The following is a 25,788-nucleotide window of genomic DNA, read 5'->3' on the forward strand; positions in this document are numbered from 1 at the left end:
AGAACACCATTTTGACAACGACCATATGATCAATGTGACAGATTTGGGGTTAATGAACTTTCTTTTTTCTAAGTTTTATAAACAATTTTTTCCAGTTTTTCATCCTTTATCAATGTAAATCAATGATATAAGTTGTGTACATTATGTGGAAATGTCATAAGTGCCAGAAGCCTGTGTATTTCGGTAAGTACTTTTTGTGGTGACCTTTCTACCAGACATTAAACTAAATTCTTTCTTCTTTATTTGTTTAATAACTAATATACGTTTTTTTACACATTTAAACAATGGTGGAGAGCCCCAGATTAGGAAAAACTTGTTAGGCTTATGTTTGGACAGCTCATTGGAGTCTCTGAAATAAAGGCAAAAGTGTCTTGTGTAGGTCAAGACATTAACTAAATTGAGAAATTTCTGTAAATTAAATCATTTGATCGTAATTATCCAAATTTCAACAACTATTAGGGGTTTATGTTCTACGATTCCGAGACACTGAAATCCTTTTCTTTTAGCCGAGAGAAAACATTCCTTGGGTTACAACTGGCATCCAGAATGTCTCCGATGTGAGGAGTGCGGCAAAAGGCTGAATCCAGGCCAACATGCTGAACACAAGGGCGTGCCTTATTGTCATGTGCCTTGCTATGGAGCCTTATTTGGTCCCCAGCTCTTCGGCCATGGGAGTCGGGTGGAATCTCACACCAGCTTTGGCAAAAAGGAGTCTCCGAAATTGGGAAATAAATTGCCAAGATCAGCTTTAGAATCTAAAATTAAAGTAAATATACATTTATGTAACAAAAATACATTTCATTTGTCTTTGGTTTAAGGTGTACAATCAATTTTTTGAGGGAAAAAGTGGAGAAATTCGAAGCCGTGAGGTAAATGGGCGGTATGTGCTTGAAGGCTCATTACGCATTCATTGGGGAGTGCATGGGGTGATTCACTTAAAAGAAAATGATGATCAAAGAACAGTGGTTACTGTGCGCAAAAGAAACTCTTGTCGTGCCAGTTCTAGTCCTGAATATGATACTGATGAAGATGTGCAGAACATTTCAAGAGATACCAGTTTAAATGACATATCAACCTGCTCCAGTACAACCACCTTGGAAATTAGCAAATCTGATACAGGAATTGAGAGCGGATCTGACTCTATCGACTCTAGTCTCTCAGACAATGATCTGGGCTCTCCAAAAAACAACATTATGCCTAAGAGTGTCACTTTGCCTTCAAAGTTGGATGTAAAAAACATGGATTGGGACGAATTGGATGATCTACTTCAAGTAGAAAGGAAGGTAGATGATGGGGAAAAGTTATATCAAACTATGCCAATGCCTTTGCCTTCACAAATCAGCACAGACAGTGATTCTACTACTTGGTAAATACCATTTTAATCTGTAGTAAAGTAATGTAAAAGTGAAATTGCAGCTCTTTGGAGCAGACCATTAATAAGCCCAGTTTGACAATAACCGAAGATTCTAGTAGTAGTACTCTCAAGGCGCCTTTACACCTTAAAATAACTGATAATAGTGTTAGCGAAGATAAAATCCCTCTTTTGAGTCAGTCCTTTAGCGACACATGGACTTTAGGCAGTTTAAACAGGTGATTTTTTCACAGTTTAAAAACCATCTTTAATAAACGTACGTTTAGATCTATGTCAGGGCCGGACTGCTTGGAAAGGTTGCGAGATCCAAGTCCCCTTGATATAGACAGACTGAGCATTACAAGTGCAGATGTTAGTTCACTTTCTGAGCAGACTGGTGACGAAGTAGTGCTGCGAAGGCCTTATAAAAGCACCGCAATTAAGAGACGTCCAGGGAGGAGACTGTCTAGAAGCAAAGTAAGCAGAAGTAGTAGGGAAAAGATTTGTGATGTTTGAAGGTATTTTTAGGTAAAGCGAAGATGCTCGATTAATGGACATTTTTACGACAGAGAAACCAGCATTTTTACGCCCCCTCACGGTAGTCAAATGAGCGTTTGGGTTACCTCCATGGTGAATTCGCAGGAGGTCATCAAGTTAATGCTAGAGAAATACAAAGTTGAGAGTGATTGGAATCATTTTGCTTTGTTTGTCGTCAGAGACAATGGCGGTAAATTACCACAATTTCGTCTCATTTATTGAATTTATTGGGTACGATTTTTTAGAGCAAAGAAGACTGAAAGATGACGAATGTCCCCTTTTGACCAGAGTAATGTTGGGTCCCCACGAAGATGTAGCAAAGCTTTTTATAGTGGACCGCAGCACCACGCAGGAAGTTAGTAGTGAGGTAGCTCAGTTCCTCAATCTTTCCCTAGTGGAATGCAGGGCCATTCTTAATCAGTACTATTCACAGGAGGAACGAGAGGTGGCGAAAATCAAGGAGAAGTGAGTTTTTTAGTCTCAAAAAACTTTTTTTTAAATTATTTTCGTAGATTTGCTGAAATGCAGAGACGAATGATCTACTATATGAAATTAAAACAGAAGGTTGTATAGTTCTCTGGGATTCTTCTAGCGCAGTTACCATCGTGATATAGTAATAACAATAGGCTTGAAAAAACAATACATTTATATGTATTCACTCGATTTTTATATGCAAAAGTACTAATATAATTATATTGCGAAATGGTGCTAATTGAAGCCTTTCAAGGGGTGGAGTATTTAAGAAAGACTTTACGGTTTTTGTTTTATGATAAAAAGCGAATGAGTGCCAAGGATTTATGACCAAAATTTGCGCGATTTGTATTTATTTGAAATGACGTTTTTGTCTCATTCTGATTAATACAAATTTACTCGAATTTCATTCATCTTAAGCTCCTCCGAGGTCCTTGTACTCTTTTTTTTTTGTTTTGTGTTATTTTATTGTGGTTTCGAGACATCTCATTGTCGCGAACCAAATATGTACTAAATACCTAATTTTTGTAATGGAGATTTCATAGTGATTTAATAAAAAAAACAAACAACAAAATGATCCTTTTTTTACGAACCTCTTATAGTGATCAAATCAATTGAAGGATTTACATGTCGAGTATCAACATGTACTACGCACAACATGAACTACAGTTTATCCAAACTGATCCCGTTTATGGAGAAAGAGTTAATAAATGGGGAATTACACCTTTTCTCAGCGCCTCAATCATCAATGACGTCCAGGCCAGGGTTACAAAAAGCTTATCAAATCAATATAAAATAGATATAACCTGATATCCATTGTTGTCAAAGGGATGAAAAATTATTTAACACCAGGGGGAATTTTAAACTTATCTAAAGAATTAAAAAAGAAATACCGGAAAATAATCAACTTTTTTACTGCAGGAATGTGCCATTACACCAAACAAATAAAACTATAACCTTGATGTTTTAAATTTTAATAATTTTTTATATGTCGAAGACAAAGTTGTTCCTATGCATCTGGCAATAGGGCTTGTAGTGCTAAAATTTCGAATTAATATAACGACTGCCAAAATGCTTTTACGGCGTTTTCGCTTTTATTAAAACGCCCAAGTTTCTGCATTAAATCGAATAAACTCTTAAAGTCCCAAAGGAAAAATCCTGATGAAAACGGCTAAAGTGGGTACAGAGCGGCTGCCGAGATACAAAAAGGCAAAAATGAGGGCGAAGGGAGGCAATTTGAGGTGACTTAAAGTCCAATATAATCTGGTGCTAAAAGTCCTTTGCTGAAAATGTGTTTTTCTCCAAAAAGAATATTGATATTGGGTAAAGAGTGCGGATGCTTCGAGAACCTTTTCTCTATAGGGCACGCTAGATTGGAAATCGGCTTGCGTAGGAATAATGAAAAGTATTTAAATTTTAAAGCTGCGGGACAATCCAATTAAAATAGAACAGCTATCAATACTCCGATTTGTGGGAAAAAAATATATAATGGTCGGCGTTAGGACTCGCAAACTGAAAGATAACACAAATTGCACCTGTATTGGTTTCCGTATTATGGGAAACAGGACACAATGGATTTTCGGGCTGAAAGGTCGTGGGAGTTTTGTTGTTTCATGCAAATTTATATGGTACATAGGGATAACGATATAATATCTACTTCAATAAAATGTGGATAAAATGGTGAAGGATTTTTTCACGTATTTTAATTGCTCTTAATTAGAACTGAAAAATATTAATGGAAAAAAATGTGTTGGATGTGGATAAGGAAATGTGTACTTAGCATCAGTTAATGTAAATAAAACACGACAAAATGAATGAACACCCAATTTATTCATATTCACCATGTTTGAGTAAAAGAGCAAATAAAAACGAACTCTGTGGAAGATTTGATAAATGACTTTATTAGATATTTTATGATGAAGTATGAATTTTCCTATATCAATCGACTTTACTTCCCAGAGTGTATTTTCATCTTTTCGGGTTTATTCACACTGCCCCGCAATTCATAACCTGAAAGCATTTAATTTCCGTAGAGGATCTTGTGTTCGATAAGAGCACAACGTCCCCCTCATAAACATCGATCAGTTGAATGCATTTTCCGCTCAGTCAACGTCCTCGCATTAAAAAATCAATGTCCTCAACGGTTCATGTAAAGCAATTTTTACATTCGGTGATTGATTGGATGCAAAAAGGAGTTTACAGTCTGGCCCAAACAAGGACCAAAGAAGAAAAGTAGAAAAACGTGGTGCGTGACCAGCAACAAGTGTTAAACTCCGACGTTACGGAACGTGTGCCGTAAGCTTCGAGCGCTCACGATAACTTTATCATCGCCAGTGACATCGGAACTTCATTGGAAGTTGGTTGGGCATCTCATCTGAGCAATAAGTTGGTTAGTCTTTTGTAAGTTCGTGCAGTGAGTTCTTTACACAAAGGTATGTAATTAAACTGCAGGTAATTAATTAAATTAAGTGAAATAGTTTTCTAACATTTTAATTAGGGACTTGCTTTCAATTAGTAGAGACAATAAGTTGGAGTTATTAAAATTTTGCGACTCTCTCAAATCCAGGATAAATGCCCGACACGAAGCAATAATTTAAGTTTAATGTTTGATGCGTCGTTAAAGCTCCATAACTCTTGATTACATGACACACAAGTAAATTCCCTGTGGGCTTACATTGTCAAAACCGCATGAATTTTTAATATCAAAATCGCATTTCGTTCCTCAGTTCATCGAATAAAAATACCTCTCGCATATCAACATTATTCTCCCCGGTCCACCGCTAATCGGTTTTCTAGAGAATTCAGCAGGAAAAAACCAAAGTCTCCAATAAATTATTCAAATAATTTACATTTATTAATTCTACTTTTCAATACCGCAGGGGAAATTGAACATTGCGGGATTAAACGCACTCCTAAGGAGGTGTTTGAAACGCAGGAAAAACACCAATTTGAATAGATTTGTTCAAAAAAATACATTAAGGAGATTGAAGAAATACTAATTTCATATTCATATAATATTCTACAGGTAAAAATATTGGAGCTATTTCGAGGTTCTATTTGGAGAGTAATTAAATACATTGACCTTTAAGGGAACTGTAAATAACAAAAGTGTTAGTAATTCATACGGGTAAAAGGACGCACAATGTAAGTGAACTGGAGGCGCATTATTCATCGCAGATTGGTTCTTGGATGCGAGGGCGGAGCACTATATTCGACTAATGTGCTACGCACAATGGAGAGAGCAAATTTCTTAAACGATCATAAATCGACACTTTTATCTGGAAAAATAGGAAGTTTTCAATTTACATGTGAAAGTGACAATGGCAACGCAGTGCTTCGCTTTTTTTCTCGTTATTTTGACACATCTCCTCAGCTGTGTCACGCGGTGTTACTGGACGAACCAGGAGATCTGAGATTCTTTTGGTTTTGGCTTCACCACGCGTAAAAATTTGGCTCTGTGAATCGGCTTCATTACTTTCCATTAAACATTGACACTCGAAAAGCCTCCCAAATTGAGTCGGTACAAGAAAAACCGCTCCACAACGAAATTTCTTTCCATTTATTCGGAATTTGATAGGGACATGTGTGACACAGTTCCTTTTGCTTTGTGTTTTCAAGAAGTCGAGAGTGCTGCTCAAAGCTCCTTTCGATGCTATTTTTAATTTATTCCCTCGAAGCTGAATCCAATTTTAATTTTAACTTAAGAGAAATAAAACACATGCTCATATAAAGCTGTTTTCGAAGGGAAAATAATACCTCGCGCCCTTTCAGCCAACTTTCTAATTATTTCCGTAATTTTCAACAAGTTCCGCACTCGACCGAAATGGGATGCCGGCATTTAAAATTCCCGACATATTTCAAGCTTTATGAAAAGGTGCGAAACTAGGAAAACGTATTGTATGTACAAATCCAGGGAAAAAACTGGTGTTTGCTGCATTATTCATAATCAAGCTTAAGCTTAATTATTGAAGTCTGAATAATAAATTCCAACTTTCTTTCCGAAAGTTTATCGGGTAAATTAAAACTCATTAAATAAATCCTCGTTTACGTGGGTCAAATAACTACGGAAATCCACTTGCAAACCGAGGCGGTTCTATATCTTATAAATATTTTCATGAGATTTCATTCTTGGCAATTAAGGGCTTGATTCGAGAGCAAAAGTTGCGACATGATGAACATCTTTTTGGGTTGAAAATATAATTAAAATCTCATTGCGAAGATGCTCGGTTTTCTAATCTGAAAAGCTCACGCATGTTATGGACCATGCAAGAAGCTTATGTAATTTGAGGCAAGGGGCACCTACGCCTATGCATCTTCTTGTGGTTGCAAAATTAGAAGAAGATATAGGAGTATAGCGGTGCTGTCAAACTTTAATTGCCAAAGAAGAAAATATGGAAAGTTTGATCATTTATAATTTGGAAAAGTAAACTCCTACACCAATGCACTTGCTGTTTAAATTTCGACAAACTACACGACTTTTAGTATAAAATATTCAACTTTAATGTGCAGTTCTAGTGACGCCATTAATCTTTCTAGTTGCAAGTGTCTTCTTCCTGAAAATATAAATTTCAAACTTCCCATAACTTCTTTCTTGATAATTAAGGGTAAAGAAATCAAGTTCTGCTAATGGATGTTGTAAAAAAATGGCAACATTACGATTAACATTTGTTTCTAATGGTTTACATTAGATTTTGTAAGAACCGCATGGTGTTATTGAACGACATAGGAATTATGAAGGGTCAAATATTTTTTAACTTAAAGCACAATCATGCACATTTTTAAATAATTTTAAGATCTATTATTAAATTAACAAATACTTAAGGCAAAAAAGAAATCAGAAAAATGGCAACGTTGCGATGTGCTTTTATTTGTCATGATAGATATCAGATTTTAACAATTGTGTGCAGTGGCGTTGCCGGATCAGCAGTATATTTGAGATCTGTAGATTTTTGGCATATCGGATAGCGCGAAAAATGCGTAGGTTTTAATTGATTTTCAATCCATGAAGAATAGAAGAAAATGTGTTAACGTGTCATTTGCAAACTGCATATCAGATTTCCTTTTGTTTGATTTATGTAAATTAACGTGAGACTATTCAAGCCTGCCACCTGCAGTATTTATTTAATTTTTTTTTGTAAACATAAAGAATTCCTGATGTGAATGCTAAAATCGCATTATTTCGCCCCTACAAAACTACAGCTAAAACTGATTTGCTCGAAGTGGGAAGTTCAAATAAACAACAGAGAGCTTCAAAGGTGTAACATCCAATAATTCAAGCAGCAAATGAGGAAATTTAATTCAGAAACATATCTAAAATTAATCTGTAATCTCTTGACTTATCGATTAAACGTTGGCGATTGTGTAAAGCGTTGGGTATTCATAAATTTCATCGGTCTGCGTTTGACAAATTGATTCTTTACAATGTGTTCCAATCTTTCGTTTAATTCGTCAAATAATGACAATTTCAGGTTTAGCTTCTCTCATATAATTCTGTCTCATCTTTAAAACCATGTTAAGTGGGAAAGAAGTACGTCGTTTTCTATGAAAACCTTGTTTATTGCGCGAACATTTGCATGACGATTTTGTTTGCACGTGTTGCAGATGGTGGCGGATTGAGGAGGAAATTGCTATTTGAGGCCACGAATGAAGGCAGATTTGGGTTTTTGATGCAGGAAAGAACGCGGAATTTACTTCTTCCCACTCGAAAATAATAAACAAAAAATATTGATAATTGTTGTGGTATCCGCAATTTGTCAAAACAGTTTCTTGGCCAAATGGTGAATGCGGATTTCATCAATAATGATTAATATTCCCATCAGATACCTGTTGAAAACCACTATATACCGCAAAATGAAAAAATTAATTAACACCGACAACGCTGACTTCATTAGTGTAATTAACAAGGCACTCGGTGTTCAAAGCGACTTTAATTGATTTAGGCAGTTTAATAAAGTTTATCACGTTAAAGACCGATATCCCCATTATAGCGGCATATACCCTTTCAACTTGCGAAAAACGTGCAGTGTCGTAAAAGGTCGTAACGTTACTGCACAGTGTGATGTAAATTGCTAAAATTAAATTGACAGCGACTTGAATAGAAATAGTATATTCAATTCTCAATCATAAATTATCTAGGCTTCGAATTCGAGCTTGAGATAAGGTCAGGAGTAATCGAATTGGCATTTTAGTCGGATGTGCCTTTAAGAATTTTACAGTAAGAAAATGAAACAATGGGCAACTTTCTGGTTTCAGATGTGGAATCAAATCCTTCTGATAACACTGCTTCAAGTCCTCTACATATCGACGAAGTCAATAAAGCCGATAGAGGGGCCGCTTTGGCTGGAGAGAATTCGCAGCATCGGGGATAGTGTTGGGGAAGCGGAGAGCGCCCTCAAGGGGCGTAATAACATTTTGCGGGATTATGGAAACATAGATGAAGGTAGTTGTGAGAGTTTGGCCAAAAATCCCCTTTAAAACCGCATCGGAAAATGGCATGAATGAGGTGTTTTATATGGAAAAGTGGAATTTTGCGCCTCTAAACATAAACAAAAAAGTCCATAAAAAGCTCTATAAAATAGATATATCACATTCCGCACTCACCGTTATTGTCTCCAATAGTATTCTACAATAACTGGGACGAATACCCCGATTTTCTGTATTTATGTAGATCTCAACATTAAAGAGGGCTTTTCCTACCTACTGTTGCAGAATAAATGAAATTCTAAGCAACGATACTTTCAACATAAGTTTAAGTAGTATTTTAGAATGTTTATGATTTTCAATGGTTGAACTAATTTTTTATATTTTTCCCAGATGTAGGCATTAAAGAAAAGATGACCTTACTATCGTCCTTAAAGTCATCCTCAGAAAAACGCGCATTATCAATGTTCGCTCGATGGGGCCCGATAAACACAATCGGCAAGGACCGGAATCCCATTAGAAGTGGATATCCCCCCAAGAGTTTTGATTCCATAAGGTACCCATACATACGACTTTTTTAACAGCGTATTATGTTCGTTATCATTAGCCTTTTATTAACGACCTGAAGAGGCTTTAGCGAAGGCATACGTGGCAGCCGAGCTTAATACCTTAAAATATTGAAATGTGTTCCAATAAAGGGAAAATTTCTCATTTTACAGCACTCAGACCAGAAGCCGAATGCTGGGACAACCATTGCGATGGGGCTAATTCTGAAGTTAAACAATAATAAACCTCAAACGACGAAACGTATCAAAGGCTTGTTAAACTTTTGTACATTCTCTATTAGACAATTTTAGAGTAGACTTCTCTTTTTATGCAATATATCTGTTCGGTGTTAACTGTTTTGCCTAAGACTGATGAGGTGTTTTAGACATTCCACAGGCAGTTGACAACCAATCTTTGGTTACTATGAAGCATATATAAATAGATCACGTTGTATATACTGAGTGTTGTTTATTTATCGTCTACTATTATATGATAATCTTCCAATAAACGTTCTCTATAAGTGTCAAGTCTTAATAAAACTGACTGTTAAAGATTACTATAAGACAATATACAAATTAATTTTTTTGACTGGCATTTGATTTAGTTTACTTTACCCTTTCGAGGATTTAAATAAATGGAAAAATCACTAACGAAATTAGCCCTTGCAGGAGCGTAGGGTACATCATGCTGCTTTCCTTTTAAACGTCATTAGGCCTGAAGGGATGAGAATTAAAAAAAACATGATCTCAGAAAATTGTACTGACTTGACGAAACTAAAAAAAAATGTAATAAGAAATATTCCCCAGGAAACCATTAGCAAAAGAGCTATGTATGTAGGTAAACTTGAACGTTCATCACTGCCACTCAATTAGGTTAATTGAAATTTCGGAGAAATTTGTAAAGTTAGTTTGTATTAAACTAGATGTCAATTCCTTGTAAATTTCAAACTGACCATCAGGTACGAGTACATGATAACAAGTGGAGAATTCGCATTTACGTGACCATCACTGGCCTCAATTCTCAATTATTAAACAATTATTGATCTGGGTTTATTTCCCATTACTAATAGTAACTTGGCAGTGGTGACAACATTAAGTGCCGAGGAAATGAGAGTTCAGTATTGGTCGATTCCTTGATTTCCATGGGAACATTCTATCAAGTAAAGTTATGAGTAATTGGACCTTAAAAGTGTAGAAACTCCTTCTAATAGGCTGCTTTGCAAGATATTTAAGCTTCGGATTTGGCACGCAGGAAGGCTTAGGGCACAAGACACAACACTCCGACTTGAAGTAGCGATACACACAAAAAACGGAGGTTTCGACACCGAAAGCGTAAAACTTCAGTTCATCTACTTAATTCTTAAAACTGCGGAATAATTTTGAATACGAATTACAAACAGCGGGAATGTCGTTGTTGACAAAATAATGGCCGCCAGAACAATTGAATTCATACCTGCGCAAACGGTCAAGCTGACGCAACCAGGGCATTCATGGAACACTAGATGAATTTGACGGTGATTCACGAAAATCGTCGAGGCTCATTCATCTTCCGTAAATCAATCAGCAACAAATTAAGTACCTTTGGGAACTTTTCCAGATAACTCAGCTAAAGTAGGAGTACCTTAATTTAACCAACGTCAATTTTTCACTTTGAAATTAAAATCCTTCTAAGAACTGTTTGCTCCCCACATGCAACGGAGAAAAACCAATAACGAGCTATCAGCTCACTTACCAAAAGTCATAAAATATAGTTTCTGGAATCGACGAAGTTTCAGAAATCGACAAGGAAAAGCGACTTTTATTGGGAGCTGAATTGCATCAAACAGACGTGCGTGCTCGATTTATGATCCATCAAATGAATTTGTACAACACTTATATTGAAAAAGTCTGATATGTGAGTTATCTGAGACAGCACGTCATGAAACTGAAGCAACACCACCTTCGGTACGCGAGAATTATCATTATTTACAGCTTTAATACCTACCTACTATGTGTGTTAATAGCTTTATCAGGGCTTATTTCGATATACCTTTATTAGAGATTTTTTTTATATTCTTTCAAATCCTGAACGCCGACACCTCGGAAATCCATGAAGCAATATAACAGCTCTAATTAAGCGCCTCGATTAACTGTTTAAGCCTGCACAAACCAGACTGTAACACTAATTTCAATATGTGAGAAATTGAATCTCTTTGATATCTATTTTAGTAAGTTTTGAAGAGCCTCTTTCAGGCAAATGAATTAATTGGCAGCGGCCTTAATTGACTCGACGCGAAGACCTGTGTGTGATTCTAATTAGGACTCAAAGACGAATGTTTATCTAATTGAAAGGAATAATTTACATGTATCCAGGACAAGAAAACTACATTTTGCTACATTCAATAGGAATGCTGTTTTACAGTCGACCTGGACGAACACTAATCCCACTAGCTCTCTTTACGATCAACTATAAACCAGAAAAAAGGACATTTCCGGAGAAGGACTTTCTTTGTAAGTTTTACACATAAACTTCCAATAGTGAAAATTTAACTTTACTGGAAAATGAAAAACTCTCGGCAACGTTACAGAAATTCCTGCCATTTAATCGTCACAGTCGTGTGACTAACCGACAACATGCAACGACATACCGCGGTATTGCCAGATTTTCTATACCACTGGTTCCGAACATACCGGCATTGAAATTAACCCCTCGAGAGGCTGTGGAAATGCTTTTAACACAGACATAAATATGTTCTTTGAGTTCTCCAAGTCACAGAATAGATTATACGGTTGAATATTCGCCAATGATATTATTAAAATACGTATTAGGGGTTTATTAAAACCACCCCCGAAGCACACAAATACTTTTTACTTTATGACACCTACTATACAGGGGGACTCTTAAGTAGGGGTTTTCCTTGTAATGTGACATAAACCTAAAAAACTAAACAAATTTTTTCGAAATATCAAAAACAACCAAAATATGCACATATGAAAAAAGTAAAAAAATACGGAATTTTTTACATAGACAATTTTCTAACAGGTGGATAGGTCGTAATGGACCAATGCGATGGCCTGTCAGATCACCAGACCCAAATCCATGTGATTTTTATCTGTGGGATTATATGGAAAATTTGGCATCTACGACTGAAATTAACATAGTGGTAGAGTTGCGTGCACGGATATAAAATACTGCAGAAACAGAGGAAAAAGATATATCTTCTAACAGCGTGTACAAAGCTGTGGATAAGGCGAGCAACAATTTATGTAAATGAAACCAATTTTGTTCATTTGGAACATTTTTTGTAGCCAGTCCCGGAGTGAATAATAAATAAAGGTGTTTTTTTAAATAAAACTTTTATACGCGTATATTTCGGTTGTTTTTGAGATTTCTAAGTTATTACATAAAGATTTTGCTTAGTTTTTTTAGGATCTATGCGGCGTTAAAAGGAAAACTACTTAAGATTCACGTTGTATAGCATAATCCGGAATTGCTGCATTTATTATTTGCAATCGGAACGGCTTAAATGGCTGCCTCATAGATTGCAATTAACAGTTTGCATTTTGTAAACATGCATAGATTAGAATTTTGCAATGTGGGTGAAACACAGTTGTTTGCGAAAATTGGGGACTCGCATTATTAATGTTGCTGCAACTCAAAGGGTCGCTCTCTTTAAAGAACATCAGTAAATAAAAAATAATTTTTTTGGAGGTACTGTTAGGCTGAAAACTCTATTCAAAGCTCTAAATTGTAATTAATGCCACATGTATTTCCACTTGATTAAGATGCGCGCAAATATGACAAAATTTCCATTTCGGCTTAAACATTAATTAGGAGAGTTAATTTCATTTAGAAATGTAAAGCGAGTGCTTCTAAACCTTTCAGTATACCAACAGGAAAATACGCATCCATTTATGCCCATGAGAGACGATCTTGATATTAAATTCTGACATAAACTCTAACTCGATATATCCAAAGTCACCGCAAACGTTGGCTTTGTCAGTGTTGTGTCCCGACCTGAATCCTCCCTGTCTCTTCATGTCGCTAAACCTTTAATCTAGCTGGAGAATTAATATGACTTTCCAAATAAGGGATGGTCGATGGGGGTTGAGATAATGCGATTGAACAATGTTAGTGAGGTTGGGAAAGGCCAGAATTAGACCTAGTGAACTAATCTACACGCGCTTTTCTTAAGTATTAACATAACGAACGCTCTTAGAGGTAAACATGAATATATGAGAACACGCTTGGCAATGCCGCTATCCCTTCCTGCCATTTATTGATAAGGTATGAATGACTGGTTGCTTAATTGGCATACTGCAACGAGTAGGCGTGCTACGTGGATAACTCTCGGAAGGGCAAAAATTTAACTTCCACGTTATAGAAATACCTTTTCTGTCCGTAATTGCCATAATATGGATCGTGTGCGGCTCACTCCAAATGAGAAATATGTCCTTTTGCTAATAGTGGACATAACCCAATCGGACAAGCATTTCACAAGTAATTATATCAGTGAATCAGTGAGTTATTTTAGCGTGAATAAACATGATGGGCTTTCAACATTAATTATCCAGTGATTTTTGCTCAAATGAAAACGAATTATAATACAATTGGAATTTTTAAACGACACATTCAACTTATCATCAAAATTCTATTTCTATACGGCATTTTCCTTAATTTAAAAATATCATTAAGGCCGTTTTCTCTTATCGCTAAGTTAAACGGTCAGCAACATAATCCCGGACAGGATTAATCTTTAGAATGGTCCCTTCATCTTAGACGTAGCTTTGTAACGTAAGGAAATGATCCTTTTCAGCCACATTACATTCAAAATCCTTAATTTAATAGGCGTATAAGAAAAGGGAAATGAAGGAAGGATATGAATACCTTAATATAACCCATTATATTAAACTTTACGTCATGCATGGGCTCCCTACACATCGGAAGCTTTTGGACTTAGAAGTGTGTGTAGTGCCTCTCCGGATTAATTATGTATTATCGATTTGCAACCAATGGGATTGTCCGATATTGAGATATCTCTGCTTTTGTCACGCTCTCCATTTAATTACCCCTGAACACACAATAAAATCAGTATTTCCCTTTGGGACCTCTACAGCAACCAGACCTCGAATTTGGGTTAACTTTGGACCTTTAAAGTTATCTTTCCGCTAAATTGGAGAACTCAATTATTCATTATCTCGCAACAGTGGGCGCGTTAGCAAGCAATTATATTGTGCGTTAACCGCCAGACCTTTCGTTAGTGAAAAGATCAATGTTATCTCTGCTAAATAATATCTCTCCCTCCAAGAAATCTCTTGCTCGAAACTGATTAATGAAATTCCTTCCTCCTCCACGATGTTAAATTCATTTTGATATTATATTGTTTAATGCCTTTCAATGGCAGGAAAAACATACAAATTTGTTTCGGATGTTAATCGCGGCTTTACGAGATTAGCAGCGTTCAAAAGCTGATGAGAAAACTTCTTTATTGTTCGTTGGGAAACTCGGCTGCTTATTAAGTCAATAACTGTTAAAAAGGAGTTACAGTGGAGTGGTAAATATTACCAATCGCCTAATGTTTCTTGAAAAGTTGTACCACACAGGTATAGCGAACAAAAATGTTTGCTTGGTGCATAACGCAAAATAAAAGGATTAAAGATAAATTTAATAAATGAAAAGTGAATTGATAAATCTTTCAATAAAAACAATAACAAAACCCTAAAAAGGTATCTTACAGCTTATGCTTCAACTCCATCTCTTCAGGAAGTCTTCGAAAGTGTTTATCTATTATTTCACTTGTAACATCTTTTAAATTGGCAGGTTTCCACTTAGGGCTTTGGTCTTTATCAATTAGTAAAGCTCTAACTCCTAAAAGTTCCCCCAAATGAAATTTAATTTTGTCTTATTTACATTTCTCAATACCTTCTCTGAAGTCATGTCCATCAACACAATTTACTGCCATTCGATATTCCATCTTCAAGCATTCATGCAAATCCATTCTTTTTCCCAATTCCAGCTGTTGAAGTGTAATTTTAAGACTTGTAGGTGACATTTTGTTCAACAAAGCAATAGTTTCTTCAGCCCATTTTGAACCATCTTTTTCAAGCCTCAAATAAATTTCTTCCACAGTAGGTGCAGAGAAACATGCATCAATCTTCCCCAAATATGGATTCAAAGAAAACTCTCGCTTCTCATCATTCTTATGATATTTGTTAAGAACACTCTTAATCTCACTTTCATTAGAAGTTTTCAATAATTCTTTCTCAATCTTTTCTAGATTTGAACTGTCAGTTAAATGAGTTGCAATACCAGCTTTGAACAGATCAGTACCCTTTAACCTTACTCCTGTTAAAGCCAAGTACCATCCAAGTTTTCCTGTTAATTTAGGCAAAAAATGGGACCCTCCTACATCAGGGAACAACCCGATTTGGGTTTCAGGCATGGCAAATAAAGATCTTTCAGTGGCTATTCTATAGGGGCCATGGACAGATAAACCCACACCCCCTCCCATAACTATACCATCTATAAAGGCAACATAGGGTATTTTGTATGAGCCTATTAGACCATTGTTTGTATACTCCTTTTTAAAGAATTCATAGCCTAGTTTATTGCCTTTAAAGGCAGCTTCAGTTATTGCTTTTACATCACCTCCAGCACAAAAAGCTTTGCCTCCATTCCCTGAACATCTCATCAATTGGATTTAAAGTAATAGGAGATTTTGAATACTCTACCTTTGATGATAACAAGTTTTTTCTCAGACTCCCATTTTTTCAATGCTGGATAAATTTTGTCAACCATAGAGACATTCAAGGAATTTAGGGCCTTTGGGCGATTTAAAATGATTAGCCCCTTATCACCGCAATCTTGAATTATCACATCAGGTTCTGCAGAGCACATTTTTCTAGAATTTTGCAGAAGTCTTGGTTGGTGAGCTTGTGAGAGTTTGGTGAACAGCCCCAATGTGGCGCTTTTTATAAGCTAAAAGTATAGGGTTTGATATACGATGGTGAGAGGGATTGTGCTTGATTCATACCATTATTTATTATTAATAAAAGGGCGGTTTTATGTGTATAAATTAAATTAAAATTACCAAATAAACATTTTAGGTTAATTTGTAAAACGTCAAAACAAAAAGCAGTCACTTTTTTTACTTGCATGTCACAAATAAAGAGGCAAAACAACTGAATGGTGGCGACATCTATGGTTAAATGGTTGAACTACCCTACAAGTATTGATTTTTATTTATTCTCAAACAGACCGACACAAATTTTAAGCATTTTTAAAAATATGTTATGCATATATACTTACATTAGGGAAACAAGGATTTTGCAAGTAAGACAATATTCTATGCTGTAATAACAAAACTTAACTGGTAAAAAGCTCAAAAGTTTATCTAATCTAGAAGTAGTATTCACATGTTAAAAACCTGGTTTGATTGATTATTATTGCCATTATTATCAATCAAAAACCACCTTTGACCTCAGAAAAAGGTGTAGATAAATACAAAGTTCATTTACACCTATTTTAAATTATTGTAACGTGATGTGCAAATCGAAAAGTAAAGACTGAAATTTTCCTCCACCAAATTGTCAAGATTCCTAAAGTTATTCTTAAAACAATTACTATTTTCCTTAATATCTCTTTTATATTTTTTTCTAGATTGATATATCTTTTTTTATTTTACTCTATCAGCTAGGGTGGTAGCATCCCCCATGAGGTACAGACTTGTACGAAGCAATTTTCCGGTTTGACAAACGAATCCCAATTTGGTCCCTCTGCCTTTCATGGAAGACCGCACGCAACCGCATCATTTCACATATAAAACCTAAAATATTACTACTCATTATTGACTTCCGAATATAGAATGACAATTTATTTTATGTATGTATGTATTTATGGATGGTTGTCATAGAAATTAATATACACATACCAAGGGACGGCCCTGATATTTAAATGTTGGTATTATAGACTAATGATTGTGTTGTTGAGTTTTTTTCAACGATATTTGGTCCTCTAAGCAGTCCAGTCTTTAGTAATTTTGCGGTTGTTTTGGATTTCCTCATAACACGAGTCGTACGAAGTTGAGGCATTGATGCAAGGTGAAACATTTGTTCCTCCATTATTATCATCATACAAGAAAAGTTTTCGAAAAGCTTCCTTTCTTGAATCTATTTAATTTATCGAAAGATCTTTCGATCTTTGTCAGGAGACACTAGAATTTCTATCATATCTACTAGAGGCTTCACATAGGAGGAATAAATCTCCTGATATGAGCAAACCCATACTCTTGAGGGTGCCCTTTAAGTCCACCTAGTGTTTTGTGAAATACCGCACTTCCTACAAGAACGATTATAAGGTTTATGTTCGTACTTAGTTCTATGTTGTATGAGGGTAGAGAGCGGAGAATATAATAATAAGTGCACCTGCCTGCCGGCACCCACTTCCCCATTTCAGGTAATTTAAAATATTAATAGGAACGATGTCGAGTCGAGGAAGGGTGGCCTTTCCATATATGAAATAATAATTCGTTGTTGTCACCCCCCCCGGATCCAGGTCAGGGCGTAGGGACCGCGGCGGGCTCCGGTCCTGGGCCCCACCTGGATGCGCACGGCCACCTGGCGGCGTCGAGACGTCGACGGGCGCCTGCCGCAGTCCGAAGCAGGCACCGGCCGGCGTAGTATCACGTTTTCAACCACTGCGACATCACAAAATCACTCATTCACTCTCTCACCTGAACGCCCCACCCCCACGTCCCGCCGCCGACGGCAGTGCCGCCACCGTCACTGACGCCGTCTCAGTCGAGTTCCGCACAGTCCTCGATATATACAACTGTCTTGCGTTCACGTCCAAAAAGAGAGAGAGAAAGACGCGCGCGACGTCACCTTGTGTTTTTGTTGTTGTGAGGTCGACTTCTTTTTTTCGCCATTTAAAAGTGGAGGTCCTGAACGCCCCTAAGCGAGGCAGGCATCCTCCCTCTTCGGGAGATTCGCGGGTTCCTGCCGCAGCCACCTCCGCAACGACGCCGCCGTCCCTCAAGAGGGCCAAGCACGAGGGCGACCCCGAACAGGACATGGAAGCGCCCCTCAGCGTAGCCCTCAGTCAGAGCATGGATTCGGTCAACACCAACAACGGGGAGGAAGAGGTTCGTTGTCGCATTCCCCGTTTACTTCTTTTAATTCACTGCGCCATTTCCCCGTAATCCATTATCACATGATATTCATTAATCGGTACCAGTTAGCCATTATCTTATTATAAATAATGTAGTTATGGTGCATGTGGGTGATCGAAATTGACACCTGGTCGGGGGGGAGGACGATTTCGTGTTTACGTTTCAGCGTCGCCATGCCAACAGAGCCGGGTGCGAGGAACTGCTTCCCCCCGAAGGGAAATGTGGGTCGATTTTCTGATAGCCACACGACTTTAATAATTTTGAACAAAAAACATCTTTCCGAAGGCAAAAGGGAACACTCGTTTCTCTTCACACAAAGCAAAATTTCTGCGTTTCAGTCCCCATGAAGCTCTGTCATTTCTTGATCGCAGCCTTTTCAGTTGCTCAGCACTTTATGCATCCAATAAATTTAATTCGAGGTTGAAGCGGCTTTTTTCTTATTTTCATTAAACCTGTATCAAGCACACTTTTTTCCTCATCGGGTATTGTATTGCTGCAAATTTGCGATGATACTCCTTAAGGTCGCAACATTAGTTGAGCACAAAAAGTAATTATCGAGGAACTGAATATTAAGCAGGAAAGTGGGTGATTATGAATATGCACTTTGATGCATGTAATGAGGACGATGATCGGATATAGTCCTTATTGGTGTGCAGACAAATATGGCTAGTTAAATGATGCGTGAAGTTGCAGAGCTCTATTCAGAACCGAGGGACTCAGCCCTCACTTTATATTTTATGTAAATTTGAAAAATTTAAAAATTGTTTCGTGAAATCTTCGAAATCACCCGGAACGTTGATACGCCACTGAAATGTGGTTGCTTTTAACCTTTGAGATTAAAATAAGATGAATATCATAACCAGCAAGAATACCAGAGGCGTGCTGAAGAGGACACCAAAAATACTTTTATGAAACTAAAGTCCCTTTTCTCTCACATGTACACTTTAAACATTAAAGATCAGCTTAAGATAACTGGCATTGTACAAACGGAAATGCCAGAGCCGTACTGGGTGAATTAAAAAAATGCCTTTATCCTCCTAAACAAATTCGATACGCCACTGAAACATGTATACTTTAACCCTGTGAAATTAGCTCAACTGCTATCTGAAAAACCGCAAAATCAGGGGCATACCGAGGGGGCACAAAAACAGCAGGAATAATTTCGCTTTTTCCACTCAACCCCGCCTTGAACTTCTTACGACTTTTGCATTTGTTGAGACACAAGAAAAAGGAACAAAACTTAGCGAAGAAGCAACTTAACAGGGCAAAACCCCGGGCAAAACGATGCCTCGAAGGCATAATTGCCAGGAAATAAGTAGCTCAATAATTTTAAATCTCTTTTAAAACGGGTCTGGTTATGGTCTGTCGAGTTCCAAGCAGTACACCAAATGCCTTCAGAGTCGATAATTGTCGAAGAACAAACGCAGCTAAAATTCCCCCGAGTCCTACGAAAGCCTTGAACCATATTCTTGCGATTGCCTCTCTAAAAGACTCGTGTAGTATTCATATCAATTAGGTTTACGAGCTTGCCTCCTACAGTCGGCTTGCTTGCAACGAAGTACTTTCCATTTTTTATCCTTTAAAACGTTTAATATTCTCGGCCAGAGAGGTTATTTCAAAAAGCAGAGTTCCCAGAGGGCTTTAAGCTATTCGCAAAATGAGAAACTCGGTCATGTGTAAATTATCTAAATAGCATCGTTTTGTTGTCTGCAGTTTATTCGTTTTTAAACCTGCTGCCATCCATAATTTATTGTAAACTTAGTGTGGGTTGGAAACGTTTCCTTTTCGGACAAAAGATTATGCACATTAACAATAATGAATTATTTATTAATTAGCAAAGATGAACATCAATGCATTAGTCCTCTTTTTCCTGGCAAAAGGCGTAAAAAAGGAGGCATTGTGCCATGAAACTTCTTTGACACAACCCAACAGAGCGCTTTAGTCGCCCGTTTTAATCCGGGACCGGAAAAAGCTTTTGTCTACATGGGGCGAAAACCCGTGTGCGAAAGAGAGTTTATTAGGGACTACTCCGGAAAATTTCACTTTGGCCCCCACTTGAACTCTGCTGCAAAACAATAAGCGGGAAAAGTCTTGTTTGTAGTAATTTGCATACGCGATGACGTAACTCGGTTTGCCTAGCCTCATTTATTGAGTGTGGTGACAGTGACAGTTCGTCCCTTACTAAATGCAAAAATATAAGTGTAGGCTTTCACATACTCGATGACGCAACGCGATTCATATGGTACTATCTGCTGAATCCTAGCGACTTGATTTTTAGGTGGTAACAATGACAGCTCGCGAATCATTACGTCATCTAGGAGCGCTGTCACGTTTGCAGAATCAAGTTCAATACAAATATTATATATCGTAAAATAACTTCGTCAAAAAATTCAAATTTAGTTAGCAAAGGGTGTTGATTTTACAGTCACTACGCCCCTAAAAAAGGTAGGGTTTTAAATCCACATTTTGACTTTATTGTTTTAAGAAATTATTTAATCTTAAAAACATCAAAAACTATTGTGGTGACAGTTGGCAAGTTGCAAATTTTTACGTCATCTAGCATACACTTGTTGCATTTACACGATAACGACAGAATGGTTAAACATTTTACGGGTTAAAAAACAGGGTTACGCCCCCCCTAACCTTTTCAAGCCACCGTTCCTAGATGTTCCTCTCAATTTTAACTAATTACCCGAACCTAACGACGGCACTAACTATCCGTGGGCAGTTTTTATGTATTGTTATTCCTTTTAAATTGCCTTTAATCTGTGTGACCCATTTGGGACTCGACTGAATTACTTCGACGACGATAAAACGCGGATACCCACATTACTACATCGTATCGCGATCGATTTCATGTTGTGTTCTCTCTATATACACTCGAAAATAATTTTAAAGTATCGTCGTTATTGGGCGTATCATTAAACGCCGACCCTGAAACTAAATGAGACACCTATTACAGTAGAGTTTAACAAAAGCTGCCATTACCTCGACTATTGATTGGCTTTTAATTAGATCATCCTGCGATCGATATAGAGAGAGAAGTCATGCATTGTACAGCTAAATCGATATTTTTGTTCGAAGCAGTACTAGTTTCATTTTGTGGTAAAATCACTTGGCTGAAACCGAAGAGAGGAAAAAGTGCTTTGTCTTTCGACGCATTTACAGTTACCTATGTTAGATAGAGTAATATTGCTGAGGAAATATGAGTTCATGACGGGAATAATAAGTGAGATCGGTGTTGCAATTCGAGGAATAATAATGTAACACCGGGAGTTTTGTTTATTAATTGTTTATATTAATTACTAATTAGAAATTAACATTAATAATCAAAACTGTGTGCATACGGGATGACGGCCAGGCAGTTTCACTATCAAAATTCACAACCCTGTCTAAGCCACGAGGGCGGACTCGAATACATAAAAAACATAAATTAATACTAATCAGTTCTTAGAATATATCATAACCATGACGTCACGGAAATGCTATTATCAATACTGTTTGCTTTGCTGACAAAATCCATAGTTATTGACACACAAAATCGTGAATTATTGGACCGAAATAATCACCTTTCAGCTACCAGTTTCACCTCAACTATTAACCGTATAATTCAATACTTTTTTCCTTTGGCTATGACATTGTTTGGCTTAAATAGGCGTGAATCGGTTTCCTTTCTTTAGGAAATTGGCAGCCACTTGCGACACATATATCTGTGCTTAATTCAGTGACAAAATCTATGTGCAAACGCGTTCTCAATGATAATTCTCTTTCATACATCCAGGAAGTGTGAGGTCAAGATGTTTCTAGCGTAGGAGGTGCAACGTCATCGTGTGTGCGCGTTACCTTTTTTTCATTTAAAATTAATTATTTATAATAAAAATAGCGGTCGTAGCATAATTTGTTTTATTGATTGCTACGACAGAAACTGGTCGAAATAACCTCGTTGCGTAAACCTAAAAACCAGGAAAATTTTAATTGTTATACTTTCAGTATTTTCGTTTCGCGGTTTTCAAGAGTTTCTCCGATTTCTACGTTAACAAATTAGTCTATTTGGGTTTGTTTAGAGTTATTGTCAACCATTTTTTTTTCAGTAGAATGCTTCGTCATTTTTACTTGAAAGTTGAATTGATTTCTTCCCTGAACTTATTTCTCAATTAAATTCATAATATAAACTACTACTATAACAGATACTAAACACGGTTCCTTGTCCTCTCACTTTGCACCTGGGTGTGAACGCCACAATAAATCTTCGAAGACGCCACAAATTTGCATATTTTTATTTAACATGGCGCTTAAGTCATTATTACCATTTTTACAGATGTTTTACGATTCTTAAGATGTCCTTGAGGCTACAGATGTTGATACGAATAAAAAAACAAATGGTTTCAAAATAACTTTAGTGGCAAGGTTACAGGCACAATTGGTGTAGTTTTGCGTAGCTATAGAATTTAGGCGGAATTCTTCTGATATAAAACCATGACCTAAGTAGCGGAAGAACTGTTATCTGCAGCAGCAGCAGCAGGCACGAATTGGCCGCAGGCCAACTTCTTGAACTGTCAGGTTGCCAACCACCTGCCATCGTTCTTATAGGTGTCTTGGAGAATTGCGGAACTAGGCGACCATATTAAATCATAATATTTATTTAGATCGAAATTACGCTCAACTATAATACAGTTATATTAGCACAATTTCCTGAAGGTGGCTATTTGCATTTATTCCCTGTATCAGTGGTTACATCAGCGAAACACGTATAAACTTGACATCAACATCTTTCAATCGAAACAAGATATTTATTAGTCGTAAATTTATGGATTTGGCATCTAGATCAGAAGCTTATTTATACGTTATGAGGCGGATTTACATTCCGTATGCTTTGCAACAATCACAAGAATTTTAAAACATAAAATTCGAGCCAGCATCGAAGGAAAAATAACCATCTCGGTGATGTCAGGACTGGTAGATCATAGTGCAGTGCTGCCATGTTAATTGTTTACTTGTTAGCGTGAATGCATTAGAAATTTCTGTTTTTTAAGTGATAGCTACGTCAAACCTGTCCATGATAATCTGAGTGACTGTTACATCAAAGCAGTAAGGCAATGTGTCATTGTGAGTGCGGCCACATTTTCAAACTTTTATTATTTTCAGTTTTACAACAGTTTCATATTATCACTACGAGTTTGTATGGAAATTTCGCACTTAACGATCGTTTTTAATTCACCTATGGGAACTGTACCACTAAAAACAGGGTCGCAAAACATTTTTTTATTCAAATTGACCTTTAATAACCTCCTTTGCAATTTCCATAATACATAGCGTGATATACTTGCAGGCGATTTTCTCGGTTGCAACTTTCCATTTTTGTTGAATTTACAAGTTAACCTAAAATATTAGAACGAGGCGAACGCCGACCAGTTTCACTTTTATGTTTCTTTCCAAAAATCCGGACCAATTTCTGAGTACTAGAATTCGTACGACGTTGCAAACTGCTTCGAAGTTCTCTAGTATGCACCTAGTTTTTCTCTTAAAATACACGACGTCATAGTATGCGCTTTGCACGTAAACCGAATACGGTTTAGGTCGTGAAGAAATGCACATTCCAAACAACTAATGATCGGTTGCATAACCGACCGGTCAGACAACAAAACTGGCACGCGTTCTTATGTAGGTGAACACGATTTGATTACAAACAACGCCTCTTTGTTGATCTTGAGAGGAAAATAATCGCTGTGTTGCGATTTACGCGAGGAACTGAAAATAAACAAAAAATGCAATCACAAATGAGCCATCTGGATGATGTCATTGCCGTCATTAATCCGAAATCTATGGCAATAGCTATATAAGGAAACTCTTTTTTCGATCAAATATTCTTACAGATTTGCCAGGAGTTAAAGCCGTTTCGAGGTATCTTGCGTCGCGTCACTAAGTATTCTCAGAGGTAATTGTTTGCGAATTTCTACCAAAAACTTTTATGTTTGGTGGTGTTTGGCATAAAATTCTCTCGTTCAGAGACACATAATTTGTTACTAAAACCACACGTAGGAGCAATCGGACTGACGTCACCGTTGAGGTGGTTTAACATACTCGTCAGCCCTTTGCCAGATCTTTCATTTCTGACATCTTCCTTCCGACGCACATTTTGCGTTGCGTCATCGAGTAAGCTCAGATGAATAATTGTTTCAATTTCTTCGATGGCTCGAATCAATCCGGCTACTATTTCCTGCTGGTGCTTGGTACAAAAATCGTTCGTTCCGTCGATTTACCAAGAGGGTCGTTGACCCGCAAACACTTCATAAGAAAAACGAGCTCCATGAAGAAACGTTGTCTAATTGTTTGAAATAAAAATAATTGCTGCAAACCGTTGCGTATATTTTTAATTACGTAAAGTTCCTATTTGTTATTGTTGTTGCAGAACGCGTTAAAGCGTTTATTGTTTCGTGTGCCGTTGAAAAAAAATTGGTAATCAGGAAACTTTTCTTTGCGCAGAGAACAGGCAGATGGAGTGAGTGAATGCGAAGCAAAATGCATCTGTGCTTTGCCTATTATCTATCAATTCAATATTTAAGTGCTTTCCGGTGGCGAATTTGCCTCGAAGAAAACTCTTGGTCGAGATGCTCTATTCTAAATCTGACGTAACAAACAATAAACTTAAGCCGAAACGTTTTCACACCCATTCATTGTAAATCAACTGTGCACTAGAAATAGTTTCGGTTTTATTTACCGGCGGCCTTAAACGCGTTTTAACACTTTCTCACTTTCGTAGGGGAATTTATTTGATTCTCGAGTGTCCGAACAGGTGGACCGAACAAATGTCTTGGCAGTGGTCAACGGGAACACCCAGTGCATAAAGATCATTTGTAAGCCGAGATGACGGCGAAATGAATGTTTTCCGTGGTCAGTAGAGCTGTTGTAGCATGGCAATCAGCCGCTTTATACATATTTTATTTTGGCACTAACAATCAGTAGATCGTTTCGCATTGGTTTTCATGACGATTGCCAATTTTATGGGGCCATATAGCTACTGAACAACATCATAAAAACGTCTTTAAACAACAGTTTTCCTTCACTCGGATCTAACTCGCATTTGCGTTCTCGCAGTCGCTCTGGTTATATTTATAAAATCGGCCGCAAGAACTCGACAGACCGACGCTAGTTTACGAGTTTTGCAACAAAAATTGCACTTTCCGTTACGAATAATAATCCCGTTTAAATTAATAACTGAGGCTATTTTTCTAACTAATTGGAGGCCGCATAAAGCAGCGGCGCAGCCTGGAACCGCGCGCTGCTTTCAGGACAACACGAAAATTGATACGCCAAT

The 25,788-nt window shown here is 37.1% G+C and overlaps 4 protein-coding genes across 4 annotated transcripts in view; 3 read left to right on the forward strand and 1 right to left on the reverse strand.

Moving 5' to 3' along the window:
- The first annotated feature begins 38 nt into the window (after nt 1-38).
- Rassf (Ras association family member) lies at nt 39-2,528 on the forward strand. Its single transcript, XM_066392417.1, has 8 exons — nt 39-183; nt 507-766; nt 819-1,366; nt 1,417-1,590; nt 1,639-1,828; nt 1,880-2,078; nt 2,134-2,353; nt 2,401-2,528. The coding sequence occupies exons 1-8, from the start codon at nt 144-146 to the stop codon at nt 2,459-2,461; spliced, it is 1,692 nt and encodes a 563-aa protein (XP_066248514.1). The 5' UTR covers nt 39-143; the 3' UTR covers nt 2,462-2,528.
- A 2,032-nt stretch (nt 2,529-4,560) lies between these two features.
- On the forward strand, nt 4,561-9,919 carry LOC136410248 (uncharacterized). Its single transcript, XM_066392305.1, has 4 exons — nt 4,561-4,791; nt 8,612-8,798; nt 9,173-9,335; nt 9,499-9,919. The coding sequence occupies exons 2-4, from the start codon at nt 8,612-8,614 to the stop codon at nt 9,545-9,547; spliced, it is 399 nt and encodes a 132-aa protein (XP_066248402.1). The 5' UTR covers nt 4,561-4,791; the 3' UTR covers nt 9,548-9,919.
- A 5,078-nt stretch (nt 9,920-14,997) lies between these two features.
- LOC136410444 (3-hydroxyisobutyryl-CoA hydrolase, mitochondrial-like) lies at nt 14,998-16,457 on the reverse strand. Its single transcript, XM_066392601.1, has 4 exons — nt 16,338-16,457; nt 16,036-16,282; nt 15,227-15,982; nt 14,998-15,172 (listed from the first exon to the last, which is right to left on the reverse strand). The coding sequence occupies exons 1-4, from the start codon at nt 16,338-16,340 to the stop codon at nt 15,036-15,038; spliced, it is 1,143 nt and encodes a 380-aa protein (XP_066248698.1). The 5' UTR covers nt 16,341-16,457; the 3' UTR covers nt 14,998-15,035.
- A 1,476-nt stretch (nt 16,458-17,933) lies between these two features.
- Nucleotides 17,934-25,788, forward strand: part of cpo (couch potato) — a 46,336-nt gene continuing 38,481 nt past the window's right edge. The window contains exon 1 of the mRNA XM_066392471.1: nt 17,934-18,446. Coding sequence (XP_066248568.1) covers nt 18,375-18,446 — 72 coding nt within the window. The 5' untranslated portion in view covers nt 17,934-18,374. The remainder of the gene's footprint in view (nt 18,447-25,788) is intronic.

Source organism: Euwallacea similis, chromosome 8 (assembly GCF_039881205.1).
Source record: "Euwallacea similis isolate ESF13 chromosome 8, ESF131.1, whole genome shotgun sequence".
NCBI lineage: Eukaryota > Metazoa > Arthropoda > Insecta > Coleoptera > Curculionidae > Euwallacea > Euwallacea similis.